Here is a 16,525-nt window from a genome sequence, read left to right as displayed (position 1 = left end):
AAGAAAAACTAGAACCTTTTTTTCTGTACCTCTCTCTGTTATAGAGCTGAAGCATTGAGTGAGCCTTTAACAAAGCCATTATGCAAAATCAAGTCAACAAATATTAAACCAAAGCCACCTCCAATGAGGGCACATTTTCCACTAGGAACTAATCCCTTCCTTGAAAGACCTCAGCCATTTGTAAGTCCACAGTCATGTGATGCACAAGGACAGAGATATACAGCAGAAGAAATAGAAGTTCTCAGGTAAATCAGTTTATGAGTCATTGTAACAATTTTATTAACATAATCAATGCAGGTAATTGTATTCTCATTAGGTTTGCTGAGTCTCATTCACATCTTTGTTATAGTGTGTTCTGGTGTTACTTAGTTCTAAATTGTTATAAGTCACAACTTTTGAAAAAGCTAAAATTTGTTCTAATATATTTTAGTGTTAGCATTTCTAGTAGACATATGTGTTTCTGAAATCCTAATAACATTCTTGAGAATTGAGCGCTGAAGATTAGGGGGCAAAATAGAGCTATGGCAGACCACTCATAACCTATGCAACTTGTAACCAGGAACCTAATGGGAGAGAAAGTTACCTTGAAACGGCAGTCTAGGCCAGAGGTCAGCAAAGGGAAGCCTTAACCTATGAATGGTTTTTACATTTCTTTGAAGGGTTGTAAAGAAGAAAACAACCCGGAAGACTGTGTCACAGAGACCTCATTGCAAAGCCAGAACTGTATACTCTCTGGCCCTTTACAGAAAACGTTTGCTAACCCCTAGTCTGGGAAGGCAGCCTCAGTGTCTGGAAGCAGCCTTGGGATTTCGAATTAAAAATTCAAAAGAACACTGATGTGGAAATTCTTGTGATTGTGTTCTGAGCCAGTGTGGCTGTTCTTCACTTGGGCTCTGGAGGAGATCCAGCCTGCTTAGAGTTGTGCAAGTCATGTAGTTGCTCATTTTTAATTTCCTAAAATTGAGCCTGAGGCATTTTTCTTTCTTTTCCTACAGAAGATTTTGTTTTTACTCCCACCAGTCTTGCTTGTTTTCCCTAGAAAAGTTGGATATTAACCAACACAACACAAAGCAGGACAAAGAAAGGTGGTTTTGGAGCTTAGAGACAATAAATTAATAATAGTCCAACCCTTTGGCTACTCAGCATCCATATGCTCCCTTCTATACACATTTGAAATTTCATACCACAACAGAACAGCTCTGTATTTCTACCTAACAAAATGCAGCTGTCCTTCATATGAGTGAGAAGTTGTCATCCTCTGTAGGTGAGGATCCACACAGTCATTGTATCCATCGCTGACTGTGAATTGTCCTCAAATTCAGTGATAGTCTCACTGAATGTTGTTTCCTAGAAACTAAATTGTGAAGTTACCCTGCAACTACTTGTAAGTAAAATGAGGGAAAGAAACAAAAGAAGGAAATAATTAATAAATACAAATAAACATATACACAAAACAAAAAGAGAACATGCAAAGCTACTGCAAACCACCTTTCTTTGTCAAGAGGCCATAGCTGACATCTATGATACTTCCTCCTTCTACCATGCATTCCATATTCTCATAACCAGAAAATATGAAGAACATACTTTCCAGAATTGTAGATGTCATGTTTTTTAAAATCCAAAGTAAGCAATTGTTTTATTTTTTGGTATTCAACTATTTTATGAAAATTTTGTCCAAATATAACATGACAGTCAGTTTAACTTTATTATAGTATCATACCTTATCATTCAAATTTTAAAGAGTTTAAATAAGATTGGTAATTAAGGTAGACCTGAACATTTACTTTAGATTTTTTTCTTGTGTTTTATAGGACAACATCAAAAATAAATGGTATAGAATATGTTCCTTTCATGAGTATCGATCTGAGAGAACGTTTTGCCTATCCGATGCCTTTCTGGTAAGTAACCACTGTTGCAGTTTTTACTTCCAAGATTGTTTTAATTTTCCAGCATTTTTTCCATACTCTGAAGTCTGGTGTAATTCATAGCCTTGAAATTCAAATTTGTATTAAAAAATTTTGATTGGAGGAGAGGTGCGGCTATGGGAAGGAGGTGGGGCAACATAGCAAGAGTACCTGTGTTATCATTTGCCTAGTAATGAGCACATATGGATGTCCTTTTCCTTGATATTATACTCATAGTGCCTAGCACACTACCTGGCACAAGCTAAGTACAGTTACGTGTTGCCTAACGATGGGGATACGTTCTGAGAAATGTGTCGTTAGGCAATTTCTTCGGTAAAAGAACATTATAGAGTGTACTTACACAAACCTAGATGGCATAGTCTTCTACGCACGGAGGCTGTACGATACTGATGTTATGGGACCACTGTCGTATGTGCAGTTCGTTGTTAATTGAGACGTTGTTACATGGCACATGGCTATACTCAGTAAATATTTGTCAAATTGATGTTTGGATTGCAACAGAAATGCAAGTCAGTGAAGGAATTGAATGGAAAAAGAGAATAGAATAACAATACCATGGTTTACTCAGAAGATAGAATTCAAGAAAGGGCTAATTATGAAGGTGTTAGTTAACATAGCCTTCCAAGACAGTGGCAGCATATGTCAAAAGCCTTAAAATGATTGTTTGGTTCAGGACTCCCAGTTTCTAGTCATCCTAAGGAAATAAAAATTCAGTCGAAGATAAATATAATAAGAGCATTAATCGAAGCATTTTTTACAGCAAAAAATTATTAAACTAAATATCCAACAATATGGGAATGATTAAATAATGGCACATCCATATTATTATGTTAAATATTATGTTACCCATTAAAAATGTCTTTGAAGATGCTTGCAATATAATAAAAAAGATAGAAAATTATATATATAAACCCAAATTTTATTTTTCTTTCATATATTTATAGGCACGTAGAAAGAGTGATGTAACGATACATATGAAAATGTTTCCAGTGGTTGTCTCTAGGTAGCAAAATTGGGTGATTTGACTTTTTTAAATATTTTTATTTTTCAAAATTTCTGCAATGAGTGTGTTATATTTATTATCAGAAGAAAAATCAGAGTTGAATGCTTGTTATATACAGAACATATAAAAGGCTCTATATACAACAGAAGAACTGCTTTCTCATTTTCAAGCGTTTTGCTGTTCTTGGACGGGCGAAAGTTAGATGTCTCAAAGCCACTAAGTTCTCAACCTAATTTTTTCACTAGGGCAACCGTATGATGCTAGTTATTGATTGGGATCTAAGAAATTTTTATATTTGAGAAGCTTCATAGCATTGATGTTAAAGGCACAGATTCTAGAGCCAAACTGACCAATTTCATATCCCTTGTGACCCTGGGCAAGTTTTTAAAACTGCCTCAGATTTTAAAATAATAATAGAATCTACCTCATAGTGTTAATGTGGTGAGTAAATGGGTTAGTAAAATACAAAGCACTTACAGTAGTGCTTGTTATGTTGCAAGCACTATATAATAAGGGTTAACTGTTAGAAAAATAACTTTTTGTTAAATACTAAATTATATTACACAGTTAGGCTGTACATTTCGGATACTTTAAAAATGTTTATACCCCTTTAACCAGTAATTTCACTTCAGGAAACCAATTCTAAAAAGTATTTATAGATGTGATTTATATAAAAGATAATCCTCAATATTATTATAATTGTGAAAATCAGTTATTCTAATATGTTCTTATATGGTTATATTCAAGTAGAGATGTAAACTTGTAGTTCCAATTTTTGTGTAACAAATTAAGATAAATCATATTTTTAGTGCCCATACAACAGAATGTTCATAAGAAGAATATTATACAGCTACAATCAAGTTTTCAAGAAATTAAATAACATGGAAAAATGCTTACAATATAATTGAAACAGTAAAATATACCATACAAACTCCCTTAATTTAAGCATAGCATTTGTCACAGTTAGAATTTTACTTTTTGCTTTTACTTACTCAAAATCACATTTACTTGTTCAGTGTCTGTCCTCCACACTGGATTAGAAGCTTCATAAGGATACTGTCTATTTTGATTAATTTGTACCCCAGTGCTTAGCATATAGTAGGTACTCAGTAAATACTTAATTAAATTTGGAGAAAAATCAAGAATGAATACTAAATTAACTTACGCTAGCAAGATTTTTTCTTTCTTGTTTTCTAGATTATTTTACGGTGAGAATAATCGGAAGAAAAAGTAACAGTAAACATTTTTAAATTCAAGGATAACAGATGACAAGAAAAGGCTTCACAATTTATGAATCTTTGGTTAGAAAGATGGATTTTTAAACATTTTTTTCCTGTTTTGGAATTGTATTACTTTTAAAACCATAAAATAAGCATTATTGAGTAAAAATTATATTTATAAAATATTTTTAATATCTTTAAAGTTCTAAGAAAAAAACATTGAATTTGGTAATTTAGTGGTGACTTAAGAAAACAGCTATGAAGGAATCTTGGATTTATTCTGGATTATGGTTCATATGGCAGGTTAATAATACTAAGTAATTAGGGTATAGATTTGAATGTCTTATTTTTTCCCCCTAGAATTTTGTGATGGCTGTCTTTAAATTCTGAATTCACTCAGTTCTCTTTCTGTTTACAATCAACTACTGATACTCCGCAAGTACCAAAATGTTACCTAGAACACTAATGGTTCTGTGAGATGATTATCAGAAAAGTGTGAAAAGTGTTACATACTGTATTCTACTCTGAGAAATTTACAGAAACCTTGGCTTATGAAGGGTTTAGAGCCATCCTCCAGTGAAAAACCAGGACTTTAACCAGGAGTTTGCAGGTCACACCTAACCACAAAACCCTCTTTCTCCTAATATCTATCAATATTTTTTGAAAAAAGAATGTTATATTTGCTTCAGTTTGCGTACCATATAACATATTATCCTAGAAATCTTTGAAACCACAAAATTTGTTGCCCTTGCTCTAGAAGAGGTTTGAGGAAAGGTAGATGTTTTTTATTTGTGCTATACATCAATTTTAGAGAAATATTACACGGTGTATTTCCAGCATACTGTGGATAGAGGGTAATGGATAAGAACGGTGAATTTGGCATCGGAGACCTGGATTCAAGGGCCAGTTCTGCTACTTCTTAGCTCTGTGACCTTGGCAAGTTATTTAATCACTTTAAGCCTTTTCCAAAAATATTTGCTTTAATAGAATTGTCTTGAGGATTAAATGAATAATATATGTAAAGTACTTTAGCATGATGCCTGTCACATGGTTATTACTCAGTAATTAGCTACTTTCATTATTAGCCTTGTAGAGAAGTTTGTCAAGAGCCAACATAAGGATCTGTTGCTTCCCTAGGTCCTTTTGAATGAATCTGCTTGTATTGTTAATGGCTCCATTTTATTGAAACTGAATTTCTTGAATATAACCATACTAAATTAAATTTTTAAATTATGTTCTTAAAGTAAATATAAATGAATTTAAGTTGCTTTTCTGTTTTTAGTTATGAGTTTTCAGTTTCAATTGAGGAGGAGGATCAGATTGACTGGATTCATGGTTAAGTGCAAAGAACTAGATTTGACTAGAGAGTTATATTAGGATGGCATAAATATAGCTATGATCACCATACTGAAAAAAAAACTCTAAGAAACATTTAATTGTGGTTTTGAGTCATTTTTTTAAGATTAATGTTATTACTAGTAGTAGTAAATTTTTTATTATTACCTCAGTGATAGATGGGGCAAGCTACCATTATCACCTAAACAAAAAGCTACATTTTCCAAATGGGTACGACCAGAAGACCTCACCAACAATCCTACAATGATTTATACTGTGTCCAGTTTTAGCATAAAGCAGGTAAACATTTTGTATAATTTTATACGAAAGCTAGCATTTTAAAGTAATTTGAATATAGTTTGAATTTTTCCTTAGATTTTTATTATACGTTCAGATGCATGAGTATAGTTGAAAAAATTATTCATTCTACACGCTTTGACTTAGTCATACTGAGTTAATAAGTATGAATAACTGTTTTGAGCAATTACAGATTTTTATATAGACCCTATTTATCGATATGTGCTTGCAAATGAGAAAGTTGAGAATCTGAACTTCACCTTTGGTAATTGAATAGATATAAAAGACAGAAAGATATTGGACTTATTTGAAACACTTCAGTGGTAGAACAACAATATGGGTTTGGTACAAACTTCAGTTAAGGTTTGCATTGAAGTCACAGGTGTCATCCATGTTAGTGTAAAAATAAGAGTCCTGAAATACTGTGATTGAAGAGTCTTCTGATGTGCGTATTCATTTTAATTGGTTATATTATAAACCAGCTTCTTAAAAAATGCCTTTAATTTTTGTGATTAAAAATAGTGTGATTCAGTGAGTATGCTTTCATCCATGTAGAGAATACATCATCTATATTTGATTATTCTAAATTAACTTCATTGAAATACTTTATTCGGTTTTTCTAGGATTTGTTTGAGCAAAATAGGTGTTTGAAGAAAATTGGCAGTATGGTATTTCTATATTTATTATTTTCCTATTCAAGCAACAGTTCAGATATTTAGTATAAAAAGTCAGGTGCTTAGGTGCAATGCTTAAATATTGTGGTAATGTTGAAATTACATGAATGAATGAGTGAATATATTAATAAATTCTTATTAACAGACAATAGTATCAGATTGTTCCTTTGTGGCATCACTGGCTATCAGTGCAGCTTATGAAAGACGATTTAATAAGAAGTTGATTACCAGGTAAAATTTTATTTTTGTCCCTTTAGTCTTCTTCATATAATTGTCTCAACTGGAAATTTGAAACTTAGGACTTACCTGCATAGAAAATGAAGAGGGTGTATCACTCAGAATATTACGGCCCCTGTGTGTTAAGCAGATGATTTGTGAATGTGGAAAGATTTGCTAAAACGATCTAAGAACATATGCTCATATGGCTAAAATAATGTATGTGGAATAAATATGTTTTTAAATAAATGGGTTAAAGTAAAATCATGTCATATTTATAATTATACTGCACTGTAGGGCGGCCACTAGACGCATGTGTCTGTTGAATACATGAAATGGGCTAGTCTGAATTGAAATGGGCTGTAAGTATAAAATGCATCAGATTTTGAAAATTTAGCACAAAAAAATATAAAATTGGAAAATATCTCAAATTTTCATATTGATTATATGTTGAAATCATAATATTTTAGAAATGTTGGGTTAAGTAAAATATTAAAATTAATCTCACCTTTTTTTAACTTTCAATAATGACAACTGGGAAATATAAAATAATATATTTCTTTTGACTGGAACTGCTTTTGAATGTACTGAAATGTTACTGAAATATTTTCTTTCAATTTTTAAAAGCTTTTTAGCTTAATATCATTCATTGTAAAAATTAAGCATTGTAATTTTTTCATACAGCTTTTCCTGAGTAGTTTTTGTGTATTAAGTCTGGAGAATACAAAGATGAATTAGACACAGACCATAGTTTTAAGCTATTTGCCATTTGGATAAACAGACCATATAAGTAAATAATATGCAACGTGTAAAAGAAAATTGATAGTGATAGTTATTACAGGTATCTTATTGGATAATTTTGCCAAAGTTTATCAGAGTTGTGCTAAGTAACTTTATTACTGTCAGAGTTGTAGTCACCTTAGTTGTGGTTAACTGAAATGGTCTTCTCTTCTTGGGGCCAATAGTAGATTATTTTAACTGGTTTAAAATATATCCACTTAATAGAACATTTATTAGAGTGTATAATTAGAAACTGAGCTCTTTTCAGAATATTGTGAAATTTATGCCCTGCTGTATAATCTCATAAAATACTTCATTCATTTATTTACATTAAATAAGCACTTTGATTCAAGTGAAATTCTTTTTCTAAGCCAATTATAGAAAAAATTCTCATGTTTATTTTTATAAAATAGTCAAGACAATAGCATGTGTCTAAATAAAATATAATATCCTGCATAGTAGTTTATATTGAATATTAATGTTGGTATTTCAATATTTATTTTCCTTACAAAAGCATAATTTACCCTCAGAATAAGGATGGTGAGCCAGAGTACAATCCATGTGGAAAGTATATGGTAAAACTTCACCTCAATGGTGTCCCAAGAAAGGTGAATAATGTCTCTCCCCACCCCAACTCCTCCTTTCTCTCCCTTCCCCACCTTTGAATCTTGAGTAGAATCATTAAGAAATGTTATTTGTGTGAACATTTAGAAAGTCAGTTTAGTTGATTTTGAGTCTGCGATATTATACGTATTACTACTACTAACATCATATGCTAGTAATTAAAAATCATGACAAGTATAAAGTCTTTTAAAAAATGTTTTGGGAAAATTTATAGGAGGTTCCAAAAGGTAACATTGAGCTAGTGATTGCTAATGCTTAAAATAAATTTTAATCTGATCTTAATTACTTTTTTGATTAAAAAGAAATTGGACAGACTGTGTCTCAGGTCAGAAGAGTTTATATTTATAGTCATAACTTGAGATGTAGGAAGCCTTTAAATTTCTGTTTTCCTTTGTGAAATATATGCATAGTTTTAAATTACACTAATTTATTTAAGAACTTCAAACTATGTTGTGAGGGTCTTGCATTGTTGGGGTTTTCTAGTTCCTGTCTACTCACAGAGGTACATGGATCAGTATTAGCATCACCCCAGAACTTGTTAGAACTGCACAGTTTTAGGCTTCACCCTGGACCTGCTGAATCAGAATCTGCATTTAAACAAGATCTCCTGGTGCTTCTAATCTGAGAAGCTGAGAAATTGCTCTGTAGCTCAGTAATACTCAAATTTTAGTGTGCACAGAATCACCTGGAGGGCTTGTTAAAACACAGATTGCTGGGCTGGACACCAGCAGGGTTTCTGATTCAGTAGGTCTGGCATGGGGCCATAATTTGCATTTCCAACAAGTTCCCAGGTAATGGTGATGCTGTTGTCTGAGAACACCCTTTGAAAACCAGTGCTCTAGCTGATTACTTAAAAACTAAACAAAGTTATTGAGAATGGTTTTTCTGAACTATAATTTTTAAATAACTCTTTGTTTAAAGAAACTTTCAAAGTGCAGTTGCAGAATTCTCCTGTTAGTGTTGGATCAAAATTCGTCTTATCCTCTTGTTTCCCAGATCACTTTATAATATGAATTAGAAACTGTATCTTTGTGGTGATTACTTCCTCTGTTATTTAAATGTATTTTTTAGCCATAATGTTCTACTTTTACAACTATACTTAGCATGAGTCTTTTTGCAGGTTTAGGTTAAAATGACAGGTAGTAACATTGTAATTTACCTTAAAAGTGAGGCCCTTTTATAATTATTTTAGATATAATGTACATTTCTAGAATCTAATAATTTTGATGGTAGATCCATAACATTTAACCAGTTGGCTCAAGGTTTATCACCTGACAGGGAGATTAGCTTGTAAAATTGAATGAAGACATCTTATAACATTTTATAATTGATCCAATTCTAAAAATATGAAACTATGATATGAAAATATGAAAACAGTATAGGCATATCATTTCTTTGATTTTATTAGTATAAAAGGTGTTTTTTTAATTGATAGAAAGGAAATTAATGTTCTCTTTCTCCAGGTGATAATTGATGACCAGTTACCTGTTGATCATAAGGGAGAATTGCTCTGTTCTTATTCTAACAACAAAAGTGAATTATGGGTTTCTCTCATAGAAAAAGCGTACATGAAAGTCATGGGAGGATATGATTTCCCAGGATCCAATTCAGTAAGTAACAGAAAGGATGATCTAGACACAAATTTATGCTATCTAATATGACTATTTTAAATTTGAAAGATTATAGATGATATTTTTGTTTAAAGGAAAAGAAAATAAATTATCAACCCCTGAAAAATGTTGATGAGTCACTTTATTATAGGGGTACATGTTTTCTCTTCCTAGGATAGGGCACTGTATAGATTGAAAAGCCTACAATGTATGTGTCTGCTGTTCTATTGGAATATAGGCCGACTCAATACAGTGTGGCACCTTGCCAAAGAAGTCTCTTCAGATCAAAGGGATGTGCCATATTGTCATCCTTACATATTTTTTGATTTGTAAATTCAAGTTGAAGACGTTTTTTGTTTGTTTTGCCCAACCTTCACAACTTAAACCTGTAAAATCAATGTGTGTGTTAATGTCCCATAGTTGTTTGAGGTAAACTGCTGGACTTAACGTCAGAAATTAGTCACATTAGCATGACTTTGAATTATGACACTAACCAGCCCATGGCCTTAGAAAAAGTATTAAACTGTTCTTAGCCTCTTTGCTTGTCTGTAATATAAGGATAATACACACCTCTTAGAATTATGAAGATTAAATCAAGTAAGGTATTCAAATCACCCATCGTTCATACCTGGTTGGTTTCTCTCCCTAGTGCCAGGCCTCCTTCACTCTTCTGGTTCTTATAATGCGAGGCACAGAATGTATAGGTCATAGTAAAAAATGCAATAGGATGTTAAAATTTCTTCCTAGCCTACATGCTCAATTGCTCTATCTTTCAAATTTTTTTTTTTGAGGAAGATTATCCCTGAGCTAACTATTGCCCACCACCCCCTTTTTTTTTTGCTGAGGAAGACTGGCCCTGAGCTAACATCCATGCCCATCTTCCTCTACTTTGTATATGGGACGCATACCGTAGTATGGCTTTTGCTAAGTGGTGCCATGTCTACACCCGGGATCCAAACCAGCGAACCCCAGGCTGCCGAGAATCGGAAGGTGTGAACTTAACTGCTGCACCACCAAGCCGGCCCCTCTGTCTTTCAGATATTTTTAGTTTAGTTTTCTAATCCAGTGCCTGTTTACCCAGTGCAGCTTAGAGAAAGAATGAGAATACATGTAAAACATTAGAAAAATTACTAGTATCCTAAGAACTCACTAAATGGTGAGTGACTGTCATTATTATTAAAGCAGTTTTTTCAGTTACATGTTTTGAGTTTTCATCATATTTACCAGTAAAACAATTCTATTGTATTCAAGAAAAGCAGCGAAAATTGTAAGGAAAAGGCAAGCATGTGCTTAAATCCAGGTAGGAATTTGAGTAAAATAAGAAATTTATTACTGGTAGAACACAACTTACTACCTTCTGATTTATTCCTCTCAGAATCATTACATTAAATCAATGAGATTAATAGCTACCCCGGGGATCTATTTGAGCTTGAAAACAGCGTTGACAGTGCTGAAATGTGTTTATGTCGCAGAATATTGATCTTCACGCACTGACTGGGTGGATACCGGAGAGGATTGCTATGCATTCAGACAGCCAGACTTTCAGTAAGGATAATTCTTTCAGGATGCTGTATCAAAGGTAAACATTTTTTTTCTCTTTCTTTTTTTTTGGTAGTAAAAGGGGCTATTTTAAAACTTCATGCCTTATTTGGACGAGGTACTGGAGAGGCTGTCATTTTCAGTTATTAGGGAAATCATGTTTTTATAATAGACTTCACTTTATTCAGTTGCTACAGCCAGCCCTTATTCTCACTGATGGTTACAGTTAATCCAAATTGTAGATAATCACAAACGTTTGAATCTGGAATTTGTAATATGGAAAAATTATTTTGTATTTTCTAAGTACTTACCAATTGAGGGAAAGTGAGAAAAGAGAAGTCTGAGAACATAGAGAGGAAGGTAGCTTAAGCCTTAAATGGAGAATCCACATGTAGGGACTGGAAAATTGTCTATACAGTAATACACATTCAGCAGTGACACTAGAAAACCTAATGATTGGATAAAATGGTGCTTTGGGAGACGTGCGTTTGTTGTTTCACATCTTCGTCTCTATTTGTAAGTCATGTGCATATGTAGCATTTGCTTTCCTTTACTGATAGGTTTCTACCTGAGAATTAAGTAGTCTAAAGAGGGAGGAGGGGTGATAATTTCTCTGCTGTGCTGTGAAATAGAAATGTACTTCTTGTTGAAAGTTCTTCAGGGGATGTTGAGAATAGCCCATTTTGGAAAAGGTGTCAAATTTGTGGAAATTTTCATGTAAACCACTACACTAAATTAGGAAAGATGATATGATCTGAGATTACAAATGTGTTTTCCTTTCATTATTTGTCTGTGGGGTCATTCCAGGTTTCACAAAGGGGATGTCCTCATCACTGCATCAACTGGAATGATGACTGAAGCTGAAGGAGAGAAGTGGGGTCTGGTTCCCACACATGCGTACGCTGTTTTGGATATTAGAGAGTTCAAGGTTTTGCCTTAAATTTTTTTCTCTTGTTTTTCTAGTTTGATATAAGAAATTGTAAGGATCCCAAATGATATGTTAGACTTTTGAATACTGATAAATGAAGGGTAGGTGAAGTTTTTAACTCGTTCCACCTATTAAACAACTTGACCTCTATCCTTGGAAATTATGAAATAAAAAGATGAGAAATACAACGACAGTGACAGCACAGATATTGGTGTCAGAACAGAAATGCCACATGCCCCTTTTTTTGCGTAAAAGTAGCAGGGTTGGGATGAATACACAGCCTCAAGGTTTTGGGCTGTATCTTGCCGTTGGAGCTAATCACAGCATTAGGCTCTAGAGCATAGTAGACATTGCAGAAATCTTTGTGCAGGGACGGAAGAGAAGAGAACACCTGGGAATAAGGAACATGCCAGTGGGTTTGCAGGTGTTTCTCTTCCTAGCAGCCCTTGTATGCTGTCAAGCCTTTCAGACCCTGTCTCTGTGCACAGGTCATTGGAATGGTTGACTTCATTACTTCTCAGGTTATTGACTAGTGATTTTCAACTGAAAAATGGATCTGTTGTATGGATTAGGTAATACAAAGATTGTTGAGGAGGATTCTTCTTCCCTGGTGGTATAATACCTAAGCTGTCTGTCACTGGAAAGTTTAACCAGTGGTGTGTGTGCCAGTTTCCTGCTTAAACCTATAGACAAAAGTAGTGATCAATCAGCAATAACAGGGGACCAGTATGTATTAATTAGATTGATTTTCTTATGTGACACGTGGAATTACATGAATTATGAAGTCAGTGGGGACCTGCCGCAATATTTAAAAATGTATAGTCTCAGTGCTTTCTAAATCTGCTGGGCACTGTTGCACTCCCAAGCATAATGTATAGCATTGTCTCTTCCTTTGACTACTTAAAAAATGTAAAACTTTACGTGAAACTGAATAAGCTGAGACGTTTGTGTTTGTGTTAGAAATGTAATTTGTCACAAACACTTGTCAACTGTTATTCTCAATTGTGAGAATATTTAACACTGTGTATGTATTACTTTATTGTTAAAACATCCTTGATGTAAGCATTAATCAATAGGTGACCAGTAGAGAGGTAATGGCAAGAGATTTAAATTTAGGTAATGAAACAGTCAATATGAAAGTAAGCTTGAATGTGAGAAAAATTTCTGTGAAAATTGTATTGTTTACCTGGAATATAAAACTATTTGTTTTGATTATGCAAAGAAAACTAGATTATTCAAGAAAACTAGACAAATAATATATTTATGAGGAAAACAAGCACCTGTGGTTTGACCTGAAAACAAAACATTAAAAAATTACTGATTGCCAGTCAAGTAAGAATTTCCAATAACAGCCTTTTTAGTTAAAAATCAGTAGCATTATTCACATAGTATCAATTCCACATGGCAGTTATTCTGTAAAGATTAAAGCATTTTAGAGCATATGTGGAGGGAGTAAATGGGGGTCCAGTGACAGGTTTCTTCACTGTGACAGTGCTCATGTTCACATCATAATTCTTTGAAAGTTACTCATCAAAAGCAACATTACCCAGCTTGAGCAGACGTCTCACACTGTGAAGCTGACCCCAGTTTCCTTTTGTTTACATGAAGTCTTTGTAGTCAGCGTTGATCTTTACCTAAAGTCTTCATGTGTGTTAAAATTTTGTTTTCTCCAGTATCTTTGGGTATATATTTGAAGAATTTCCTAGGTTCATCATTTTTATGTTATTTTTGTTGTCTGTATTTTGAGATACTTCCTTAGTTCTCTATTTAACAATATTTCCATGTTTGTCTCCTTCAGGCATTTATCTCTAGAACCTTATTTGTGCAGATAGATCTAATCTTAGACTAAAGCTATTCCCAATCTTATGTCATTCGTGACTTTCTTCACTTAATAAGATTTTCTTATTAATATTTTCAGGAAAGTGTTATCCTTTTTGTTTGACTGCCTCTAACCTGCTTGCACATTCTAAGATCTTCACTTCAGTCTCAGCGATCCTCCCTTTGGATCACTTTTTGGTCTCCTCCTTGAGGCGATCTTGCATAGTCCACTGTGAAGGCTCATCTCAGTTTCAAGCTGCTGCCTCTAAGTCCAGTCACGTCTTACCAAGGGATTTCTGAACCTGTCCCAGGCTTTTCCTTTGCTGCTAGTTGGAATGACTTTGGAAATGGGATGTTTCATCATGAAACAGATTCCTTTTTTTAGTTCTCCAGCATTTCTTCCCCTATTCAGGGCCTCTGAATTGCTGGTTCTCTCTCTAAACAAAATCTACAGCCATGTCTTAGTGTCCTTGAATGTCAGTGATGCCTGGGACTTGCCTCTGAAAAGCTCAGCAGCAGTTTTCTCTCCCTTATATTCCTTTTTTAAGAAGGGATAGAGTCCTAAAATAAGGCAGATTTCCTGCTCATGTAGAACTAGATTTTATGAAAAGAAAGGAATTAGGGTTAAGTGTCTGTTTGCTGATGTGTGGCAGGGGCAGAGGTGAGATGCAAGTGGTAAGAAGAAATTGAGAAAATAAATTTGAAGATTCTAGGGAATAAAGCCTCAGAGAAATGAGCCTTACGTCCAGAAGTCACATCTACCCCAGGCCGTGATTTGCCACATTTAGAATAGCAAAGGAATATGTTTTTTAAAAGATGTCCCCCAGACATCAGAAAAAGAATACAATTTCCAAAGTTAACCACTTGGAAAAGAGATACATTCTCTTCTGGATTTACACATTCTTTTGTTTTTCTGAATCAGTGTAATCAATTCTATAGACACACCCAGTATTTATTGAGCACTTGCCAGAACCTTAACACCCTCTTCCATAAACTCAGTGGAGACTTCCGGAAAAGGATAATAGTGTTAGCATTTCAAGGAGTTTACCATCTCATTGGGGAGACAAGACTCCTACCTACATTTGCACAACTAGGAAAATACAAGATAGGATATTATTTGTTTTAAACTAATTTAATACAGATTGTTAGCACTATAAAGTGTAGAGAGAGGTAGTCATTAAAAGGAGAAGGGGATTACTAAGTACTAGATACTTTGCATATATTACTTCACTTAACCTTCCCAACAGTCTTCTAAGGAGACACTATAATCCTCATTTTGTACAGGAGTAAACAAATGCTCAGAGAGGTACATGACCCACCCCTGGCTGGGTGATAGAAAGTTGATTAATAGGAGAGCTGGAATTTGGTCCCACTTCATTCTGACTTCCAAGTCCATGTTCTTTTCTCTTTTCTTCACTGCTTCAATCTTCACAGAGACAGTCCAGTGAAGGAAGAAGCTAAGGGGAATCTGAAAGGAAGGGTCATTAAAAGGGATCAGAGAGGGCCTTGCAGGACAGGGAAACAGCTTGAGCAAATGCCTTTAGAGGTGAAATTGAAGACAGATTATTTATGGGGATTGTGAGAGGAAGGACTAGATTAGAGCCAGAGATAACATGGGGTACGAGTACTGGAAAACAACGTGGGCCAGAGTAGAGTAGGCTTTGAAAGGACAGGAAATTCTTGATGCTCTAAGGCAGCCCTCTTCCTAGAACTTCCGGTGATGATGGAAATGTTCTGTATCTGGGCTGTGCAGTGTATTAGCTACTACTTACACGTTGTCCTTTGAATGCTTGAAGTGTGACTAAGGAACTGCTGACTTTAAGGTTTTTTAATTTGAATTATCACATGTGGTTAGTGCCTACCATATGGACAGTATAGTTCTAGGGAATATGTAGCCATTGACAGTTTTTGATCAGGTATGTGACCTGGTGAAAGTATTGATTAAAGAATATTAATTTCAAGTTGATTTGGAAGGAAAAGTATTGATAAGTATTCAGAATGCATCCTCTCTTAGAAAATGCATGATATAACTAATAAAAATATGGTAACACTAGGGCTGACTGGTGGTGCAGTGGTTAAGTTCGTGCGTTCCAATTCAGTGGCCTGGGGTTTGCCAGTTCGGATCCTGGGTGCAGACCTACGCACAGCTTGTCAAGCCATGCGGTGGTAGGCGTCCCACAAATAAAGTAGAGGAAGATGGGCACAGATGTTAGCCCAGGGCCAGCCTTCCTCAGCAAAAAAGAGGAGGATTGGCAGCAGATGTTAGCTCAGGGCTAATCTTCCTCAAAAAAAAAGAGTGATAAAACTGTTTTGCAACTATATCTTCTGTTTATTTTTAATAGGGGCTGCGATTTATCCAACTGAAAAATCCTTGGAGTCATTTACGTTGGAAAGGAAGATACAGTGAAAATGATGTAAAAAACTGGACCCCAGAGTTGCAAAAATATTTAAACTTTGATCCTCGAACAGCTCAGAAAATAGACAATGGTAAACATATCTTTTTAACTTTAATACCATTTGATCTCTAATTAACGTGCTTTAACAGTATGAAATGTA

At 34.4% G+C, this 16,525-nt stretch overlaps 1 protein-coding gene across 2 annotated transcripts in view; it reads left to right on the top strand.

Annotated features, from left to right (window-relative positions):
* The window catches only part of CAPN7 (calpain 7), a 37,891-nt gene that overhangs the window by 11,000 nt on the left and 10,366 nt on the right, over positions 1-16,525 (top strand). For both annotated transcript variants that reach the window (XM_044755308.2, XM_044755309.2), the window contains exons 5-13: positions 45-245; positions 1,812-1,898; positions 5,657-5,783; positions 6,600-6,685; positions 7,965-8,058; positions 9,538-9,684; positions 11,157-11,263; positions 12,031-12,151; positions 16,312-16,456. In XM_044755308.2, coding sequence (XP_044611243.1) covers positions 45-245; positions 1,812-1,898; positions 5,657-5,783; positions 6,600-6,685; positions 7,965-8,058; positions 9,538-9,684; positions 11,157-11,263; positions 12,031-12,151; positions 16,312-16,456 — 1,115 coding nt within the window. The remainder of the gene's footprint in view (positions 1-44; positions 246-1,811; positions 1,899-5,656; positions 5,784-6,599; positions 6,686-7,964; positions 8,059-9,537; positions 9,685-11,156; positions 11,264-12,030; positions 12,152-16,311; positions 16,457-16,525) is intronic.

This window comes from Equus asinus, chromosome 21, assembly GCF_041296235.1.
Source record: "Equus asinus isolate D_3611 breed Donkey chromosome 21, EquAss-T2T_v2, whole genome shotgun sequence".
Taxonomy (NCBI): Eukaryota; Metazoa; Chordata; class Mammalia; order Perissodactyla; family Equidae; genus Equus; species Equus asinus.
This window is presented reverse-complemented; position numbering and strand designations above follow the sequence as displayed.